Source organism: Lepidochelys kempii, chromosome 16, assembly GCF_965140285.1.
Source record: "Lepidochelys kempii isolate rLepKem1 chromosome 16, rLepKem1.hap1, whole genome shotgun sequence".
Classification (NCBI taxonomy): Eukaryota; Metazoa; Chordata; order Testudines; family Cheloniidae; genus Lepidochelys; species Lepidochelys kempii.
The window spans coordinates 26812207-26830929 of NC_136395.1; the positions used below are offsets into that span (position 1 = coordinate 26812207).

The 18723-nt window shown below is 38.2% G+C and overlaps 1 protein-coding gene across 3 annotated transcripts in view; it reads right to left on the reverse strand.

The window, feature by feature from the left end:
* Window positions 1–18723, reverse strand: part of NR6A1 (nuclear receptor subfamily 6 group A member 1) — a 189326-nt gene that overhangs the window by 148325 nt on the left and 22278 nt on the right. For all 3 annotated transcript variants that reach the window (XM_073314004.1, XM_073314003.1, XM_073314002.1), the window contains exon 2: window positions 5772–5813. In XM_073314004.1, coding sequence (XP_073170105.1) covers window positions 5772–5813 — 42 coding nt within the window. The remainder of the gene's footprint in view (window positions 1–5771; window positions 5814–18723) is intronic.

Genomic DNA, 18723 nt, shown 5'->3' on the forward strand with positions numbered 1-18723 from the left:
CAGTTGTGATCATAGATCAGATAAAGCCTTCTAGTCTCACTTTAGAAATCACTGTCAACAGGGATTTGTTTTTGAAAAGCAAGTCCAGGATTCCCAGGCATTGTATCATATTTCTTCCTGCCCCCCAGTAATACTTCCTATATTTTACCTTTTCATTATGGTCTGGATATACAGGTTTGTGACTCTGCTTTTATAGAGTTATTTGAATTTGTCTCTTCTTCACATCCCCATGATCTCCTAAAGCCAGCAAGCAGGAGAATCTCAAGATTATCAGTTTTCTTGCTGGTAGATTATGTCCCATATCTATCCGTAAAACCAAACGCAATGTAGCAATATACAACACTCCATTCCTAAACCATTAGAACTCACTCCTGGCAGCATACCTTCATAACACAATACAAGGGTCTGTATTTGGCCAAGTCTTTCCTGCATTTTATCTTCCTATTTTTCCAATTTATTCGCTGGTGGACTAATGAACGATTGAAGACAGACAGTATTGCTGCTCCTGGTGGGTGTTTATACATCTGTTTGTAATGTGAAATGTGTCCAAATGCTACAGTAATGAGGTACACTACAGCTACAAATGTTTAAGCGTTTACAACAGACCATTCTTGTAGGAAACAGCAGATGTGCACTGTGGGCAGAGCACTGTAGTTACACTGCCCCTCATTCCCTACTTAACTCTAGCTTCACTTCTCAAGAATGTTTGGCTTCTACCCCTACTTTGCCTTAGTACATGGAATGAGAATAGTGATAACATACTATATGAAGCAGCAGTCATGGACAAAAGAATGTTAAGATGAAGACTATTAGTGGGAGCTTAGGGTTCTCAAAGGCGTCCTGCTACACTCCAGTGGGGGACAGGAGAGACATTTTACTGCCCAGATCTGCTGAGTATTCATTTATATCTGAGTTTATTCTTCCTGGCATTTCTGACACCAATCTTTTGGAACACTGCTTGGTGATACTGCACTTTCAGTTTCAATGATCACATGCTCATGTTATGCAACAGTTTTCCAAGTTTTCTAGATAGTTTATATTACTCTTATGGTTTTTTCTACCTTGTGTGTCCCCATCTCCTCTCAGTGACTGAAGTGTTGGCCCTTTGAAAGTGCACTAACCATACCTTTACCTTCTTGTTAGCTATAAATCAATATGTATTAAATTAGTTTATGTTAGATGACTGGGAAGAGTTTCATCTGAGACCATCTTCATATACTGCTGAATTGTAACATGAAAACCTAAGCACAAGTATAAAAGTGACAATTGGCTGAAGATGTTGGAGGGGTAAGTGCACACTAATATTTAAACTGGCATGGGGGCAACTCCGTTAGCTTTCAAAAAGGCTAAAGTAATGGGTCAACAGATGGCCATCTGTAAGTTACCTGCTGCTGTTTGCAGGAGGAGGGGTCAGCTGCCTTCTGAGTCAGTCAGATGGCAGAGAACAGGCTCAGCTAGAAGTGGTCAGCAACATAAGGGAAATGACATCTGAATAACTGCCTCACTTAAAGCAGTAAGCTACACCTGCAAACATCTGTAATAATTTACAGAGTTTCATTCTACAATATGAAAGCTTACTTGATTAAAACTACCCCTCTTACAAGACAAATGCAGTGAGGTATGCATTTCTTTAAGGATCTTGGTTTTAGATTTTCAAGTCAACAAGTTTTACAGGTTATTCAGCTTAATGCCACAATGACATTGCTCTCATAACCTTCAAATATAACATTAAATAGTTTGTTACGATAATTATGGTTTGTGGTAGATTTCCTTGAACACTAAGGTACTGTTGTGCACTTTTGTTCCATTTAACAAGTTTAAAGATGTGCAGCAATCACATTATTGCTGCAGATATTTTACAAATAGTAGTACAATAAACAGTGAAAAAATTAGTCCTGCTCAGCCAGTGGACTACATGCCAAACTTATATACACAGAAAATCTGCAGGTTTTCTGTACAACATATCAAAAGTTAAAATGTTTAACATTTAGAGCAAAATTTCTATTCTTGTACCATTAGCATAGTGATGTTCAGAGCAAAACAAATTCCTGATATTGCTTTTAAATCATAATAAACTATGCACTTTAAAGTTTTAATTTCAATAATGTTTTACTCTCCTCTGCTGCTTACAAGCACAAATTTTACTCCACTTTCTCAAGGAGTGTTGGATTTTAAGCATGTATCATTTATACTAAGCTAACAAAAAACCCACAAAACTCCATTTTCAACAGAAAGCTCCTAAATATACAAGATTGCTGGTTCTTCCTCCCCACCTTTGTACTCCTGTAATTCATTACATACAACATGTTTAACTTTTAAGAACGGCTTAGCTAAGAGGGGGTGAAGTGGAGAAGATATGGATTTATAGACAGTTAAAATTTTGGAAACCGGTTTGTTCTGAAAGATGATGAAAAGGACAAAATATGTGCTTGATTAAGAAGAACAGCTGTTGCCAGTCCAACTACTTACCCCATGACCTTTTCTCTAGCCAATAAGCGAACAGTGCCGATTGTTTTGTTGTATTCTATACTGTTTACAAGCCCAAGTGGCATGAAAGGAATTAATAATTTAGCTCATGGAGCTGATGACCTTTATTACGGTGCCTCCTATTTACTGAACAGAAATCAGAGCGAAGAGCTGCCTTTAAGCCACAGGGTTGCTTTAAGTGTTTCTCATTTTACAGCCTAATTGGGTACCATAACATAAATCAATTATTTCTCCTGTTTTAAGCAGCAATACCATCTATTCTTAAACTGTTAGATTTCCAGCTTCCCTTGTATTAGGCCAGGCCTTGTTCTTCAAGTTTTACAGCTGTATAGTAAACACGATGATGAAGAAAAGCTTGGTGAGCATTGCAGGATTAGGGCCAACAAGAAAAAGTTATGCTGTTTTGAACTTCTCTTGACCTTTGATTGCCCTTGTCCCCACTTATGCTAATTGAAGGGATATATGGAGGCTACTCATAGAAATGAACTTAGCCTGAACCTGTGACATAGCATTGGACTTTCAAGATCTCAGCTCTGAGTGTGAGTAATGCTACATAAGGTCGTCATCTTTCTAAGTGTAGAGAGGCTATGGTAGTTAGGACATGGCACTCTGAGCAGATGTTGGTTATTTCTACATCAGCAGGCAGAACAGCATGCAAGTTACACTGTCCCTCTCTCACAAACAGTTGCCAAGAACACTGAAAATTTACAAGGATCTCACACCTACATCTGTATTAAGCATCTGTGGCTTGGCAAAGAGACTCCCACACACCAGGAAGCAACACAGGAATCTTAAGTATTGATAGCAGCAGGAAGGCAGTTAAGATGCCAACCCTTCTGGAATATAGAACGTAAACAAACGTTTAAATAGAAACATTCCAACCTTATACACTGCTGAAGTGGAAATATGCAACAGTGTAGCAGCCCAAGGATATCTCAAGAGCTGAAGTTGAGGGGTACACGCACACACACACACCCTACACCATGGTGGGACATCTAGTCTCACCTGATGAATATAAAGACAAGTGATCATTCGAGTTATTTTTCACTACATAAGCTTTTTGCATTACCTTTCACCAGTACAGGATCTCTCAGAGCCAGGCTTACTTTCCATTTATGAACACAATGGATTCCAATGAAGTGAGCTGTAGCTCACGAAAGCTTATGCTCAAATAAACTGGTTAGTCTCTAAGGTGCCACAAGTCCTCCTTTTCTTTTTGCGGATACAGACCAACACGGCGGCTACTTTGAAGAAAGATCCATAACACTTTGACACTGAATGCAAAGGAGATAAAAGCTGCAGTGCTGCTGGCTTTCCCGGAGCTGAGTACAGAAGCTGTGGATCAGACTTTCTGAAGCGTGTAGTATGTCACTGAGAACATTTTGGGTGCTCAGCACTTTTGATGTTGTGACCACTTTGCTACTTAAGTGGGAGTAGCTGGGAAGTGAGTTCTTTTGAAAGTCTGGCCCACACGTGCAAATACTCTGTGTTACGAGTCAGTCATCACTTGATATAGCAAAGCAAAAACAGAGCTGCTATGGGTTTGAGTTAAATTAGTAATACTATATCCAAGTGCCCTCTATTTAGGGACTTTTGTAGTCCACAATTCTACAGAACGTGCTACATTTGTTTTCTAGAATCAAAAGCTTTCATTTAAAAAATTAAGCCACCAGCCCCTGGTTGCCACAAGAACTTTCAACTGTATCCTCAGTGTAAATCAATGCAAATTCAGTCATTTATCACCACAGACAATGTGAAATAGTCACTCTGAGATGTGCCCTGGGCATTCAGCTATATGAAATGAGATCTCTGAAACCCAATGAGGATAATTCAAATCTAAATAGTTAAATATTTCACTGCTGATCATTTTAGCATAAACACCCACTAATTTTCTTCCTCTATAAATGGGAGGCAATACCACTCATCTTCCTCAGAGATCACTAAATGATGTTGCTTATGGCAGGTAATATTCAGAAATGTAAAGCACTTCCCCAGATTTCTCAGAAATATTTGTATTCATGGCCCACTAAGTGATTACTACTATTATGTTATCTTAATAAGAAGTCTTACCAGATGACTTCCTGTAGAAGTCAGTTACTTAAATATGTCATGGCAAGGAAATGCTTCAACAGTTTGATTTTTGTATCCATTGATCATGCACATGTGGACTTAAATATAGTGAAGTGTCACATACCAAGAAATATAGATGTAGGCTTCAGTCTCTTCATACATTCATAGAATTTAAGGCAAAAAAGTACCATTAGATCTGGTCTTACCTCCTACACGTCACAGGCTATTCAATTTCACCCAGTTACCCTTCTATTGATCTCAATAATTTGTGTTTGGCACAATGGAGAAACCACTGCTTCTCTTTGTAGTTTGTTCCAATGGTTAATCAACCTCACTGTTAAATTGTGCCTTGTTTCTAATCTTATTTTGTGTGGCTTTAACTTCCAGCCACTCCCTTCTAACTATAGTGAAAGGGAGGGTAGTTTCAAACACCCCACATTGGGAACACTGGCTTTAAAAGATTTGGGAAAATACCATAAAATCTTGGAAAGCAATTAGCTTTGCAACCATTACAAAAATACTCGTTTGTAGAACACCTACTTCTATCACCACACTAAACAGGCTTTTCACAAAGAGCATAAGCCAACATTAGGGTATCAGTCACAGTTAGCTATTCAAGAAATGTGTGCAAATCCAAGCTAAGGCCTCTTTGGTAATCTAGCAATAGTACAACATGATGCCATGCAGAACATACAAGTAGTTCAGATCACAAGTAAGCCCAGCATTCCCACCTGCCTTGAAGGTAGGGGACTGGACTAGAAGACCTCAAGGTCTCTTCTAGTCCTACAATTCTATGATTCTATGACAGGACAGCAAGACTAAGCATAATAAAGCAAGATACAGCAAGCACAATAAAGAGCATATCCAGCCCTTAGGAGCATTAATGGAGCTAGCACACTCCACCTCTGTGGGTATCAAGTGCCCCTCTGATTCAACAGCACCCTAAAGCCACTGTATGAAATGGCAGTGACAAGCTATGGTAGGAGACATCATCAAGCAGGGGAAAGGAAGCCATTAGCCATGCAAGGAGCTCTGGAAAACCTTCCTCTCCTGATCCCAAAATAATCAAGCAAAAGGCAAAGGAGAGAGAGCAGACATTTCACAAAGTTTAAGGCTTCTAATATAATCTATATCCCATTGACACCCACTAGAGTACTGCTCCTGCACTAATCCTTTTCTGGAAAGGAACAAGAACATTTACATCTCGTACTTACTAGGAGGTGGATCATGTTCTGTGGAAGACTCTCGACAAAATCCTACAAAGGGAAAAAATAAGTATCAGCACCGAATGTTTTGTTTTTGTCTTTTTAAATTGATACATCTTACTTACTGCTACCATGAAAAGGCTGAGCAATTCACCTCAGTTTTTAACAGTTTGAACAATTTTGCATATACAACATTAAACCAGATTTAAGTAATAGTTGCAGAAGCATTACATCTTCTAGAATCCAGATAGACAATGCTGCTGTAACTCAACTTTATACATTAAGATCCAGCTGCTGAAATAACATCAAGTATCAAATAGTGATGCTTAGAGAACTTATTACACCATATTTAGGCTACGTATCAGTTATCCATTTAGACACAGCCATTCTTCATATTAAACACAGTGAAATACTATTTATTGGGAATATATATATCTTGTAAACTTGCACTGATGCATCATAACTGAGGGGGCCACAAGGTTTCCTCTGCTGATTCAAGTGAGTATGTGACAATTTAATCTGTTTCCCATAGTCATAGTCCAGTGCCGGGCACTGGGAAGCTCAGATTGTGTGTCTGGCACATAGAGAACTACACATCTTGTAAGAACTGCTGTTATATATCTAAACACAGACCTGTTAAAGCCTGCATGTCTGTAGTCCCACAAGAGTACACATCAGGGATTACGCAACTCTTCTCAATTATTTTTCAGAAAGATAAGGAGTGAGATGGATGCTACTGCATTGAAATATTGTATTTCACACCATATACATATTGCCAAATATGGAATCCAAAACATTTCCACCTACTAAGATAGATCTCTCCATGAAATTTCTTCTTTGATTAAATTGCCACATCTTGAAAGGCAGATGGGGAATAATTTATAAATTCAAAGTTACTATTTATCTCCACTCCCAGTCGGTCAATAAATATAATAATTGGGGGGGGAAGAGGGAGGAGGAAGTTTTGAAGAGTAGAACTCTACATGATTACAAACATGTTTTTTCTTCTGTGAATTTTCTCCATACATTATTAAATAATGTAATGCAGGCTATTTTTTGTAGATCTCATCTTAACCACCTCCTAACTCATGCCCTAAAACTTAAACACTAGTGTCCTCAAGCAACAACAACATGTCAAAAAGAAAAAGAGCAGTGCTGCTAAGTCTTGTTTAAATCATGTGGGAAGTCGTAAGGATCTCATGCAATTTCCATAATCCATTTTTTAATCTCCTATCCAAAACCACTACTTTATTTTTTAAATATAACAAGGCACATACTCCACAATGAAAAGCTTACAATAAGATAGAGAAGACTAAATTGTGTTCTAACATGTAGCTAGACCTAGTTCTTTCATATCGGCATTTAGAGGTTAATATTGTTTGCTTTTTCAAAAATTCTAGTACTTTACAAAGTTTCAAACAAGCCCGTCAGAAAGTGCTAAAAGCCATGCTCCACTGAAAAACACTAAAACTGGGATAAAAATTCAATATTCTGCAACCAAAATATCTCAATGGTGCTAAAACATTCCCAGCATCAACACAGCTACCTAACTAGTTTATTGCAAATCAGTGACACAATTATCTGTTAAATGGACTCCCTGAGGCAAGCCTTATATACAGAGTCTTCTACAGCTTTCCAGTATCACTGGAACCCTTCCTACTTTATTGTTGGTCTTCCCAACACAAGTCTTTCAGGCTTCTATTGTTAAAGGGAGAAGCTTACATTAAGGAGTTCAGCTACCCTGGTATGGGGATTGTGTGATAGACAAGGAGAAGTGTCAAGGGAAATCCAATTGTTGTGACCACCTACCTCCCTGCCTACTTTCCACCATGTTTACAAATGGTATTAGCTCCTGCAGTGTGCAATTCCACAAGCACTTTATCTTTGTGGCTCATTCCAGCCACATCTGCCTTCTGCTATTATCTCATGTTTGTAGGATGCCATCTCTGTCATTAGCTTTCATTTTAGATATGGTGACACCATTCTAAAAACCATCTTTTGATGACAAAACACTTGAAATCATTCAAAGCAGAAGTAAAAACATCATGTTTTAAAGTAACTTTTCCAGTTGTACCTGTTAATCATTTTTCCCCCCCACACTAATTGAATCTAAATTTCCAAATATTTTTTTTTTTTTAACCTCCACTTTAAAAAACTTGGGAAAAGAACTTCATGGTAAATTTAATACACTCTGCTGCTCCAAATAGAGAAAAATCTGTTATTGTAACTGCAGTTCTATTCAGAACCATGACTTTATTTAAAAAATAGTATAGTGATCTATGTTTTTCCTCAGTGATTTCTTTATCAAATTCAGACAGCAAGTTTAAAAAGATTTTTTTCTAACTTAGTTTTCAAGCTTGGGTTTGTTTGTTTTTTAAAAAAAAATTAAATTTTATAATACTGAAGTGATTGTTACATCAAGTGTTGCTAAAATAAATCTTTCCATAATTCATCTCACTGTAGCTGAATTACCTATAAGGAAGACATGGAGATGTTTGAATACATATAGAAAAGTTGACTTTTAAACATGTTTTTAGAGAAAGACTAAAAATTCAATTCTTGCATATTGTAGCTTGACGGATGCATCACAACAGATGAAAGGCAGTCCAAGAGGCTTATATGTCTGTATACTTGCCTAGCTCCCACAAGTGTAAAAGAGGATTAAGTGCACCAATGAAAATAGACCCCCTTTTGTACACTGCTATAGTATGACATGGGTACAGTCCATTTCAAGAGACATCTACTTTGAGTAATGAACTGAAACATATGACTAAAGAAAAATCATAATATGAACCCCACGTTTACAATACATTTTTCCATCAACACTGACAGAAAAGATGCTTACATAACATTCTGTCACTTATTTCTTGTGAAAGACATCCATAGAATCCAGTGAACTCCAAAGGTTAAAAGGGGCCCTATTAGTTCTGCACTGACCATACTATAATTCTCTAAGTCTGCCTTGGGAGCTCCTACACCTTTATATTCTGGCAAATTCAATTTAACCGTTATTCATGGAGTTGAGCACTGATGCCCCAACCATCTCCCCGAACTCCACCCTGACATCTGGAGCACTTCTGACCCAGCACACGCCAAACAACAGCTACCATTCAACCATTACACACCAGTGAACAAGAACATATGCTTATAAAGGGAAGTCTGTGAATAGCCAGAATCCGAGGACACTCTTGGACAAAGGCCCACATAAAAATGGATGGTCATTAAGCCTAGAAGTTTTTTTTATTTACTGTTTGTGATGGGAGATGGCCCAAGTATCCTGAGAAGCTAAGTCCTACTGATAGCTTGAAACAAGAGGTATTACAGAATGGCAATGTACTCAAAAAGAAAAGGAGTCAGTTTAACAAGAGGCAGGGAATATTTATTTGTATTATTCATGGCGGGCAATTGAGACTGGCATAATACCTGGGCATATGGTAAGAGGAAAAAAAAGTATCTTATCATTCAGGGATATATTCAAAGCTTCCAGCAATTAAGTCTGTAAGATGCTTGTTTGCAAAGCATCTAAATGCTGCACAAAACTATATAACATCTGATTAAAAATAGAGAAGAGCCAACCAGTCTAAATACACAGACAATTTCAAACTAATCCAGCAGAGCCACCCACCAACAAATGGTCACACTCTCACTGGTACCAAGAATAAAAAAAAAAAAAAATGAATAAGATGTAAACTAAAGAAAAAAATCCTCCCTCCTCCCCCTAGATAAAGTGGTCAGAAGTAATCTAGCTAAAATAAAAATGACCTCCAGCATGCTCTAAACAAAGAACTCTGGTGCACCTCCAGGTCTCTGTATGGAAGGAGTCTTGACCCCTGTTCAGCCCTTACTGGACCTGGAGATACCAGAGAGAACTGAGGGTATGTCTACACTTCAGATGGGAGCAACCCCCTGCCCAGTGAGACTCTAGCAGGGCTCAAGCTAGTGTGCTAAAAATAGTAGCGCGGATGTTGAGACTCTGGCTGCGAGTCGGGTTTAGCCATCGACGCTCAGGCACACACAGTTGGTCTGCAAGCTTGAGAGCCCAAGCTGCCACCTGAGCCACAGCTACACTCTTTTTAGCACACTAGCTCAAGCCCTGCTACTGCAAGTCTGTCTACCTGTGCTGCGACGCTTGCTCCCACCTGCAATGCAGGAACATCCTGACTGAGCCAAGCACCTAACTACTAAGCAAAACTGGAGCAACTCGCAAGTAACCAGGCCTAATAAGTTATAAAGGGATTCAGTTATAGGACTGAACCACCCCTGAATCATACTCCTGACACACTGCAAGTGGCACAGCTTGCACTTGGTGGGCATTACAGATTCCCTTGCTCCCATCTGAAGAATGTAGCAGAACATAACTGCTCCGATCACGTGACCTACCCAGATTTCTTTTTTAAAAAAATTAATTTATGAACGTAAAAGCCCCTTTTGATAGAGGGCACTGAGCACCAGAGAGACTACCTTCGACAACTGCCTGTTACACCCCTCAGCACCAGGTACAGTACTATCACCCTGTGTAATATCACAAGCTACTCTGTAGCTAGGAGAAGTTAGAGAGATGCTTACAGATCTAGTGACAAATTTTCATTCAAAGACAAAGAACGAACTTCCCCACCCGTAATTGATAAAGAGCCACTACTCACTATTACCTCAAACAGACAGATTGCTGTAGAAGAGGAGCCCCAGCGCTTTGGAAACTCATTAGCAGAGAAACAAGACAATGGGATCAGTTTCTCTCCTCCTGCTGTTCTCATACCTTATCAATGGGCTCCCCTCTAAGTATCAATGGGTTAACCCTCACATAGCCACCCTGAACAGCTACTTACTTAGTTTTTACATGCAGTGCCTAAACATAGAACAGATGTTGAAGTATGAACTGCAAACCCTGTAATTTTGTTTTTTTTAAATCAAATAAATTTATACTTCAGCTGCAACCATTTTGAACGCAAGATGCTCGCTGGATTAACTGGGTTATTAGAAATAAATGTATGCACACTAATCCTTCCAATTTCCTGGTTAGTCATTAATGCCTACAGCACTGTACCCATCTCCTTGTTTCAGGCTAAGGAAGTGCATTGTATGGCAACAAAGACATACCACATCTTTAACCTTTCACCCCAAAGGCTTTCAAGTCAGAAACTGAATAACTTAATCATACATATGAAATAATCCCAGGGGAGATTTTTGTTGTTTTGTTTTAAAGATTATAAAAATCTGGCAAGTAGTACTAGGGCAGCAACCAAACACACTTAAAGTTAATTTTAAAAAAAATGATCTGTTATATTTCAGCTTTTATTTATCCTGAAAATCACAAACTATATATGTTCATATCAGAAGTAAATAGCAGCAGCAAATTTGCCTCTGCTGGTAAATAGAAGCCAGTCTGTTTGTAGGTCAACATCCTGAGGGTACATTATAGACTTCTCAGACAGCATTGCTCTTCACCTGAAAAAGGAGTGCAGATCTAAATGCGAAATATAGAGTCATCTATGAAATATTTTGTATTTACTGAATATAGAAACTTCCACTACGTGATCTCAAAGCACTTTATCACATTAATGAATTAAGGCCCAAACACCACAGTAGGGTAAATTATCCCCATTTTAAAGAGAAACTGAGGCATGGAGATTCATCTATGGTCACACAGCCAGTCTAACAGAACTTGAAACAGAGCCCACATCTTCTGATTACCACTCATGTGCTATACTCACAAGACAATCTTCCCTCCCATTTGGGAAGAAAAAAAAAAAAAAAAAAAAAAAAGAGGAACTAGACTCCAAAAGCAAATGCAAAATCCTTTCCCTAGGTACACAGAACAAACCCTTACATTAATAACTAAGCCCAGAGCAATGATGGTCTTGACAACTGGAAAAGAAATCTCACTCAAACTTCATATAATTTTATACTCCATCATGGAACACAGACATGATTTTAATTTTAAGGACTCTTTCAAATATTGGGATCCCAGTGTGTACTGAGTCTCAAATACTTAAGGTTCTATTTTTAAAAACACACACAATATATTATATATATATACACATATATACACATATATACACACACACACACACACACAGCATTAGTAGTTACTTTAAATTCTTGCCACATGCACAAATATATATATAAAATAAATAAATAAATAAAATATATATATATATATATATATATATATATATATATATTTGTGCATGTGGCAAGAATTTAAAGTAACTACTAATGCTGTCATTTCTAACTCAATAAATCCTTCCTTGTAAGTTTTATATATATTTTAATTCTTACTAATGGAAATATCTTGAGCTGCTATTGCTGCTGCTTTGATTGTTCCCTTTACACTTCCTGCACACACACGGTGCAGAAACCCTTATCTAGTCATCACTCAGTACTACCATTAAGATATTTCCTCTTTATGAAGCTGTAGCATTCATTTGAAAACTGACCTAAAGGTCAATCTTTCAGTCTTCAAACCAGCCAGCAATCGAAGTAAATGGACATAGGCATGTTCATTAACTGCTACTTATACCCAGAATACACATTCAAATATTACACTTCTGGTTAGGAATGAAGCACTCTTAGCTTAGCCAATTACAGTCAGTGGAAACACTCCCACTGAAGTCAATGACTTTGGATCAAGTCCGTACATTTGTCATATCTGAAAGGCCAAAACTGGCTTCATAACCCAAAAGCGATGGATAATGTCAAGAGATCTTAGTCAGTTTCAAGCAGTGGTTTTTTCAATCGTTTTGTTTACTTTATCTTGTAAAATGCTATGGAACAACAATGGGTAATCTTGTCTTTGTGTTTATTCTCTGCACTCAGCATTGTAGGAGGAGAGGGAGAGGGTTATTCCACAGTCCGCATTTGTTCTGATTTTTTCCCCTGATAATCAACTCAAATGCTTTGGAGCCTTTTACCTTACAATTCAAGGATGGAATCACACGCTCACATGCAATTTCCTGTCCTAATTTGTTCCTTAAGAGGAGTCAGATTAATCACTCTATAAGAACAAAATGAGAAGACTCTCTTCCCACTGAACCACTCACTCCTTCACTCTTCATCACTGTCACATTTCACAGATGGCCTGCGTTCCGCTTGGCCAACAATGTAGTTCCAAGGCTTGTCATCTGACCATGGGCCCAACTGCCCCTCCTCTGAGGGACTGCTCTGACCACAAATCGTGTCCAAACTTAACATCTTTCTTCACTTACAAAAAAAACCCCACCACATACAGTTAATCCTGCTGTGATTTCTCATTTATTGGCCTGAGTAAGGAAAAACTAACTTTGTGCTATGAAAGAGGTGGGCAATGTCAAAGAATGAGCCTTAACAGAAAAATGAGAAAGTATTAAGAGACAAAAGAACAAAGACAGTCTTTTGAAACATACATGCCATTATTTAAATGACACTTGGCTATGAGACAACTTCAGTCATAACTGATTCAAAATGAAATGCAGGTGGATTAGCCTGGGTTATATTTTACTTATGTTTAGCTTATAGTTTTTATGAACTTTACTTTGTAAACATTTCACAAAGGAACACGCCTTCCATTTGGTCAGTCTATTCCCCCACCTAGTCAAAATATGTATCCAACATAATTCTCCTCTTTAACAGAGCAAGTCAGCCATATCTGGTCCTCAAGTCCATCAATTCAAGCCCTAGACTCACATTGCACAACTGGTTTCATTCACTGTAATTTTATTCCTCGAATCATCTAAGGGCAGGATCTAGAATTGGAGTTACTCAAGACAGAGAACAAAGTACAGTGTGTGAAGAAACAGCCCATCAAGTTCTAGACTATCTTCTGACCAATCCCATGATGGGGAGTGGGAAAGCAGGTTAATATGTAATGTTGCAAAGGCCACCGTTCTATATAAAGGAGAAGACAACTACAACCCTTTTGAAGAGAAGGGTGGCCCAGTAAGAACAGATAAATCAGTTCTTTTGCAAAACCAACAGGTTTAATATATTCCTCTTACGCCTTATTCCATAGTACTGAATATGGAAAAGTTCTTAACATTTATAGTCCAAAATACCATCTATATGCCTTTATGTAGAAAGATATGACCTACGTAAAAACATTGCTAGCCAGACGTTCTAGCTAGTAAAAGTCAGAATAGTAACTTTGTAGCAAAACACTCATTCTTATTCACTTTAAATATTTATTATGAAGAGCTAAACTCCAAGGAGCAACTGTTGCTCTTTACTATTCAGTATATCCCATAAAGAAGCTATAGGAAAAAAAGCTCCAACTCCCAAGTGAGAGTTTTAAAATTTGCCATCTTCTGGAATGTATGCACACACTTGGGCTCTATCCCAGATGACAAAAACATTTTCTGTTAGAAGGCTATCGATGCTGGATGGTAACATCTCATAACTGACTACACAATCAGTTTTAAATCTAACCATTTGTGTTATTCAAAAGCTTGCCAGATTTTTTCCTTGCTGTTTATTCTAATGAATTGTTGGAGGTACTTTACTTTTAAGATCCATCAAAAACAGTAAATGCAATATAAACTGAAATCTAAAGTTAGGCTGGTAAGCCTTTCACATGGAAAATGTCGGTGGAAATATTCCTCTTTAAATAACCATCCACATTTTGTGTTGTATCAATATATATTTCCATTGTCCCTTAACAGTAGTGAATACAATACAATAGCATAGAATACTAATTTAATCTCTTAGTGACTAAAAAATGAATCAAGGATAATAAAAAAAATCAAATTGACTTTACACTCAAGGTAACATCGGTTTCAGAAGTTACTCAAGCAGGAAGACAATCTAACATTTACAATATAATCTAATCAAGAGCCACAGGAAGGTTTATGATGCACTTATAATTATTCTAACAGAAAGGCTGTATGGGTAGGTATATGCAGCAACCCTATTCAGCACATTGGACACATGATTTAAAGCATTTTAATAAGTGCTGGGAACCAAAGAAGAAGAAACCTTGCTGGGATTTCTTAAAACAAAGCTCATCTGAAAACTGCTACATTAAGGCAGGAGGATGTTAAAATTTAAGTACAAAACCTGAACTCGTTAGATCTTTGTTTCAGCAGGGCAACCTAGGAGCTATCATAGAATCATGGAATATCAGGGTTGGAAGGGACCTCAGGAGGTCATCAAAAGCAGGACCCATACCCAAAACCCTGCTCAAAAGCAGGACCCATACCCAATTAAATCATCCCAGCCAGGGCTTTGTCAAGCCTGACCTTAAAAACTTCTAAGGAAGGAGATCCCACCACCTCCCTAGGTAACGCATTCCAGTGTTTCACCACCCTCCTAGTGAAAAAGTTTTTCCTAATATCCAACCTAAACCTCCCCCACTGCAACTTGAGACCATTACTCCTTGTCCTGTCCTCTTCCACCACTGAGAATAGTCTAGAACCATCCTCTCTGGAACCCCCTGTCAGGTAGTTGAAAGCAGCTATCAAATCCCCCCTCATTCTTCTCTTCTGCAGGCTAAACAATCCTAGTTCCCTCAGCCTCTCCTCATAAGTCATGTGTTCCAGACCCCTAATCGTTTTTGTTGCCCTTCGCTGGACATTCTCCAATTTATCCACATCCTTCTTGTAGTGTGGGGCCCAAAACTGGACACAGTACTCCAGATGAGGCCTCACCAATGTCGAATAGAGGGGGACGATCACATCCCTCGATCTGCTCGCTATGCCCCTACTTATACATCCCAAAATGCCATTGGCCTTCTTGGCAACAAGGGCACACTGCTGACTCATATCCAGCTTCTCGTCCACTGTCACCCCTGGGCCTTTTCCGCAGAACTGCTGCCTAGCCATTCGGTCCCTAGTCTGTAGCTGTGCATTGGGTTCTTCCGTCCTAAGTGCAGGACCCTGCACTTACCCTTATTGAACCTCATCAGATTTCTTTTGGCCCAGATTTCTATGATTCTATGTATGAAGACTACAGAGTACCCTCCCCAAAATTACAGCTCTAAGAATACAAAATGACTTTTCTGGGAATTTACAAGTAAAACTCATATATAAAACTCACCGAAATATCATGCATTGGCTATATCTGAAGTTGAGACTTTTTTGTTTAAGGATCAATGGTCATCTTTTGGTTGCTAGTCTTCATAAATTTTCTTCATAAGCAACTGCCTTCTTTCAAAATGGCTGCCATTTTCTCTCATTCTCAATAGAATTGATGTTACAAATGCAGGATTCCCTCTTTCAAACAAGCCACCACTTTTCATTACTCGCAATAAGGGTGAAGCCAAAACCCACTTAGGGAAGATGCAGTCATGCGATACCACTGTGGGGTGGGGGTGGAGAAATGAAAAATCTCATGTGTCTCAAAATTATTTTAGTATCAGAGGGGTAACAATGTTAGTCTGTATCAACAAAAACAATGAGGAGTCTGGTGGCACCTTAAAGACTAAAAGATTTGGGCATAAGCTTTTGTTGGTAAAAACCCACTTCTTCAGATACATGGAGTGAAAATTACAGATACCTGGGTAAAAAACCCACTTCAGATACCTGTATCTGTAATTTTCACTCTATGCATCTGAAGTGGGTTTTTTACCCACGAAAGCTTATGCCCAAATAAATCTGTTAGTCTTTAAGGTGCCACCGGACTCCTCAAAAGTTATTTTAATCTAAGATGGAGTTAAACACTTATGCACGAATCAGCGTTGTACAAGTTATTGCATGACATCACTACAGAGTGAAGTTTAATGTTGAGGTCTCTTAACTGTATTTCCATACTTTGACTATGTCTTTAATCTTAAATCTGAATTTCCTGTGTTTGTAAGGCTTGTTAAGACATAAAACATCCATGCAATGTTTTTATCCTTAAGTTACTGATCCATACTCAACTTTAAACTACTATTTAATGTCGTTTTTATCTGGGAATAGTTATAGATTTATGAGGGGTAATTTGACAATTTTTAGAAAGCAACATGGAAAAAAATATACATTAGGACCATCTACTTTGAAGGACAGCTGTAAAGTGAGGATGTGCTTGCTGGATATTTAATGTTTCTGTACCTATTATATGGATAATATGACAGGCTGTTCTTAGTTTGAGTCAATTATAGGATGTCTACAGTGTAGTAAGGTGTTCAATAGTAACATTAGAGATGTACATTTAACGTATGTCCCCATCTAGTATGTTACAGTACCATTAAGTCTAGACAGTGTTTTAAACTTAACTGCCTGCTGGTTGAGAAAAAAAACTTTAAAAAAGAACATATATTTGTTTGCCTTCATATCCAAGATACTGTTTTGATCTGGATCCTCAACACAGAATCCTGAAAAATATGACTGCTTTTGAGACAAACAAATCTCCTTATTGTTGACAGGAAGTGATATTTATGTCTTTTAAAATTTAAAGTAAAGGTGCTATCCAACTCACGGCCCATGGGCGAAACCTGGCACCCCATGACATTCAGATTTTGCAGAATACAAAATTTAAACATAGAATGCTTCTGGCAGCAAAGAACCTTCAAAATGTGAACTCACATAATGACAATAGCAATTATTTTGTTGTGCCCGCCTCATACTCGTCTCCACAAGTAGTGCTGAATGCAACACAAAGGGCACATTCTGCCCCACTGTCCAAGCCTCCTGCTGTCACTTGGCTCAGTGCTTTTGGTAGGAGGCTGGCTCCATTACAATATTTTATGGAATTTATATTCCCTCCACTACTATTCTTCCATTAGATACTAACTATAGTGATAGGTTCATTCAAAATACTTCATTATGTGTACTGTAATTGCACATAGGGACTTCAAGCATGGACCAGGGCCTCATTGTGCTAGGCACTGTACATACATGTGACAAAAAGATGGTTCTGATCCAAGAGCTTGTTTACACACAGACTTTGCACCAGTTAACAAAAGTGAATAACTAAACAGGTATAATGTGTGTGCACGCACATGCGTGAACTCTCATTAACATGAGTCTTATTGGATTTGCCTTGTGTCTCTAAGTTTACCAGTGCAAGCTAATCCAGTATCACAGTCCACACACAGTTGTTCCATTTTACAACATTAGTCAGACTGGTACAATTGTTTGTGTGGCTAGGCCTAAGTAACCTACATAAACAGAATGAAAGGGTTTTTCTATTCCATGGCCTAGAACGCTTTTACTGGGTGTGGTCTTGCCCTTTCCATTACTGCTGGTCCATCTGTTATTCTGCACTCAAATCCTTCTGGTAACATTAAACAAACACTGCATCTACCCCTTTTTGTAAAACCAGGAACAGCAAGAAGTTCCTTCTCAACAAGAGTCTATTCAAGTTTAACATGCTTTTAGCCAAGGGACTGAATGCTTTAAGGAATTGGAAATGGGAGTCCTCTCTCTCAAAATAGGTTGCCTCCATCCCAGCCACAGGTCAGCAGCAACTGATGGCTGTTCAGCAGTCTACATGAAGTGAATCGATGGTTTCATTCCAATTTCTGGTCACCTTTTGTTTAACATGAGTCCATTAAAGAAGATAAGAACCTATCAGCATACCACTGACACCCAGCACTGTGACTTCTGATCTAATGCAGAAGCATGTACAAGTTGGATAGGGATGGAAAGCAGTTGGCTCAATTTGAGCAAGATGGAAGCAATGTTGGTTGATATCTATTTACATCTATATCCAACAGTGGATAAGCATATTAGCCTGAGGCTTCTGCTAAAATGATCAGTAGTGAAATGGTTGATATTGACATTGTCATCATTAGATTGACTTAGCCTTCAGTTGTGACAAAGCTTCCTGTAATGTTCTCTCAAAACACAAAGTTCTTTACAGTCAAGTAATCATGCCTCTTTTTAAAAAGCCACTCATTTTACAACTCAATGTCTTCAAAAACTCATTCAAATATTAAATCAAAAACTTATCCCTCTGTCAAGATGGTGGCTTTGCCCTTAGTTTTCCAACTCAGATCAAAATTGCCTAAAAGACTAAACGAGGAGTTTATACTTTCACTCATCTACTATCAGTATTAATGTAATTTTCT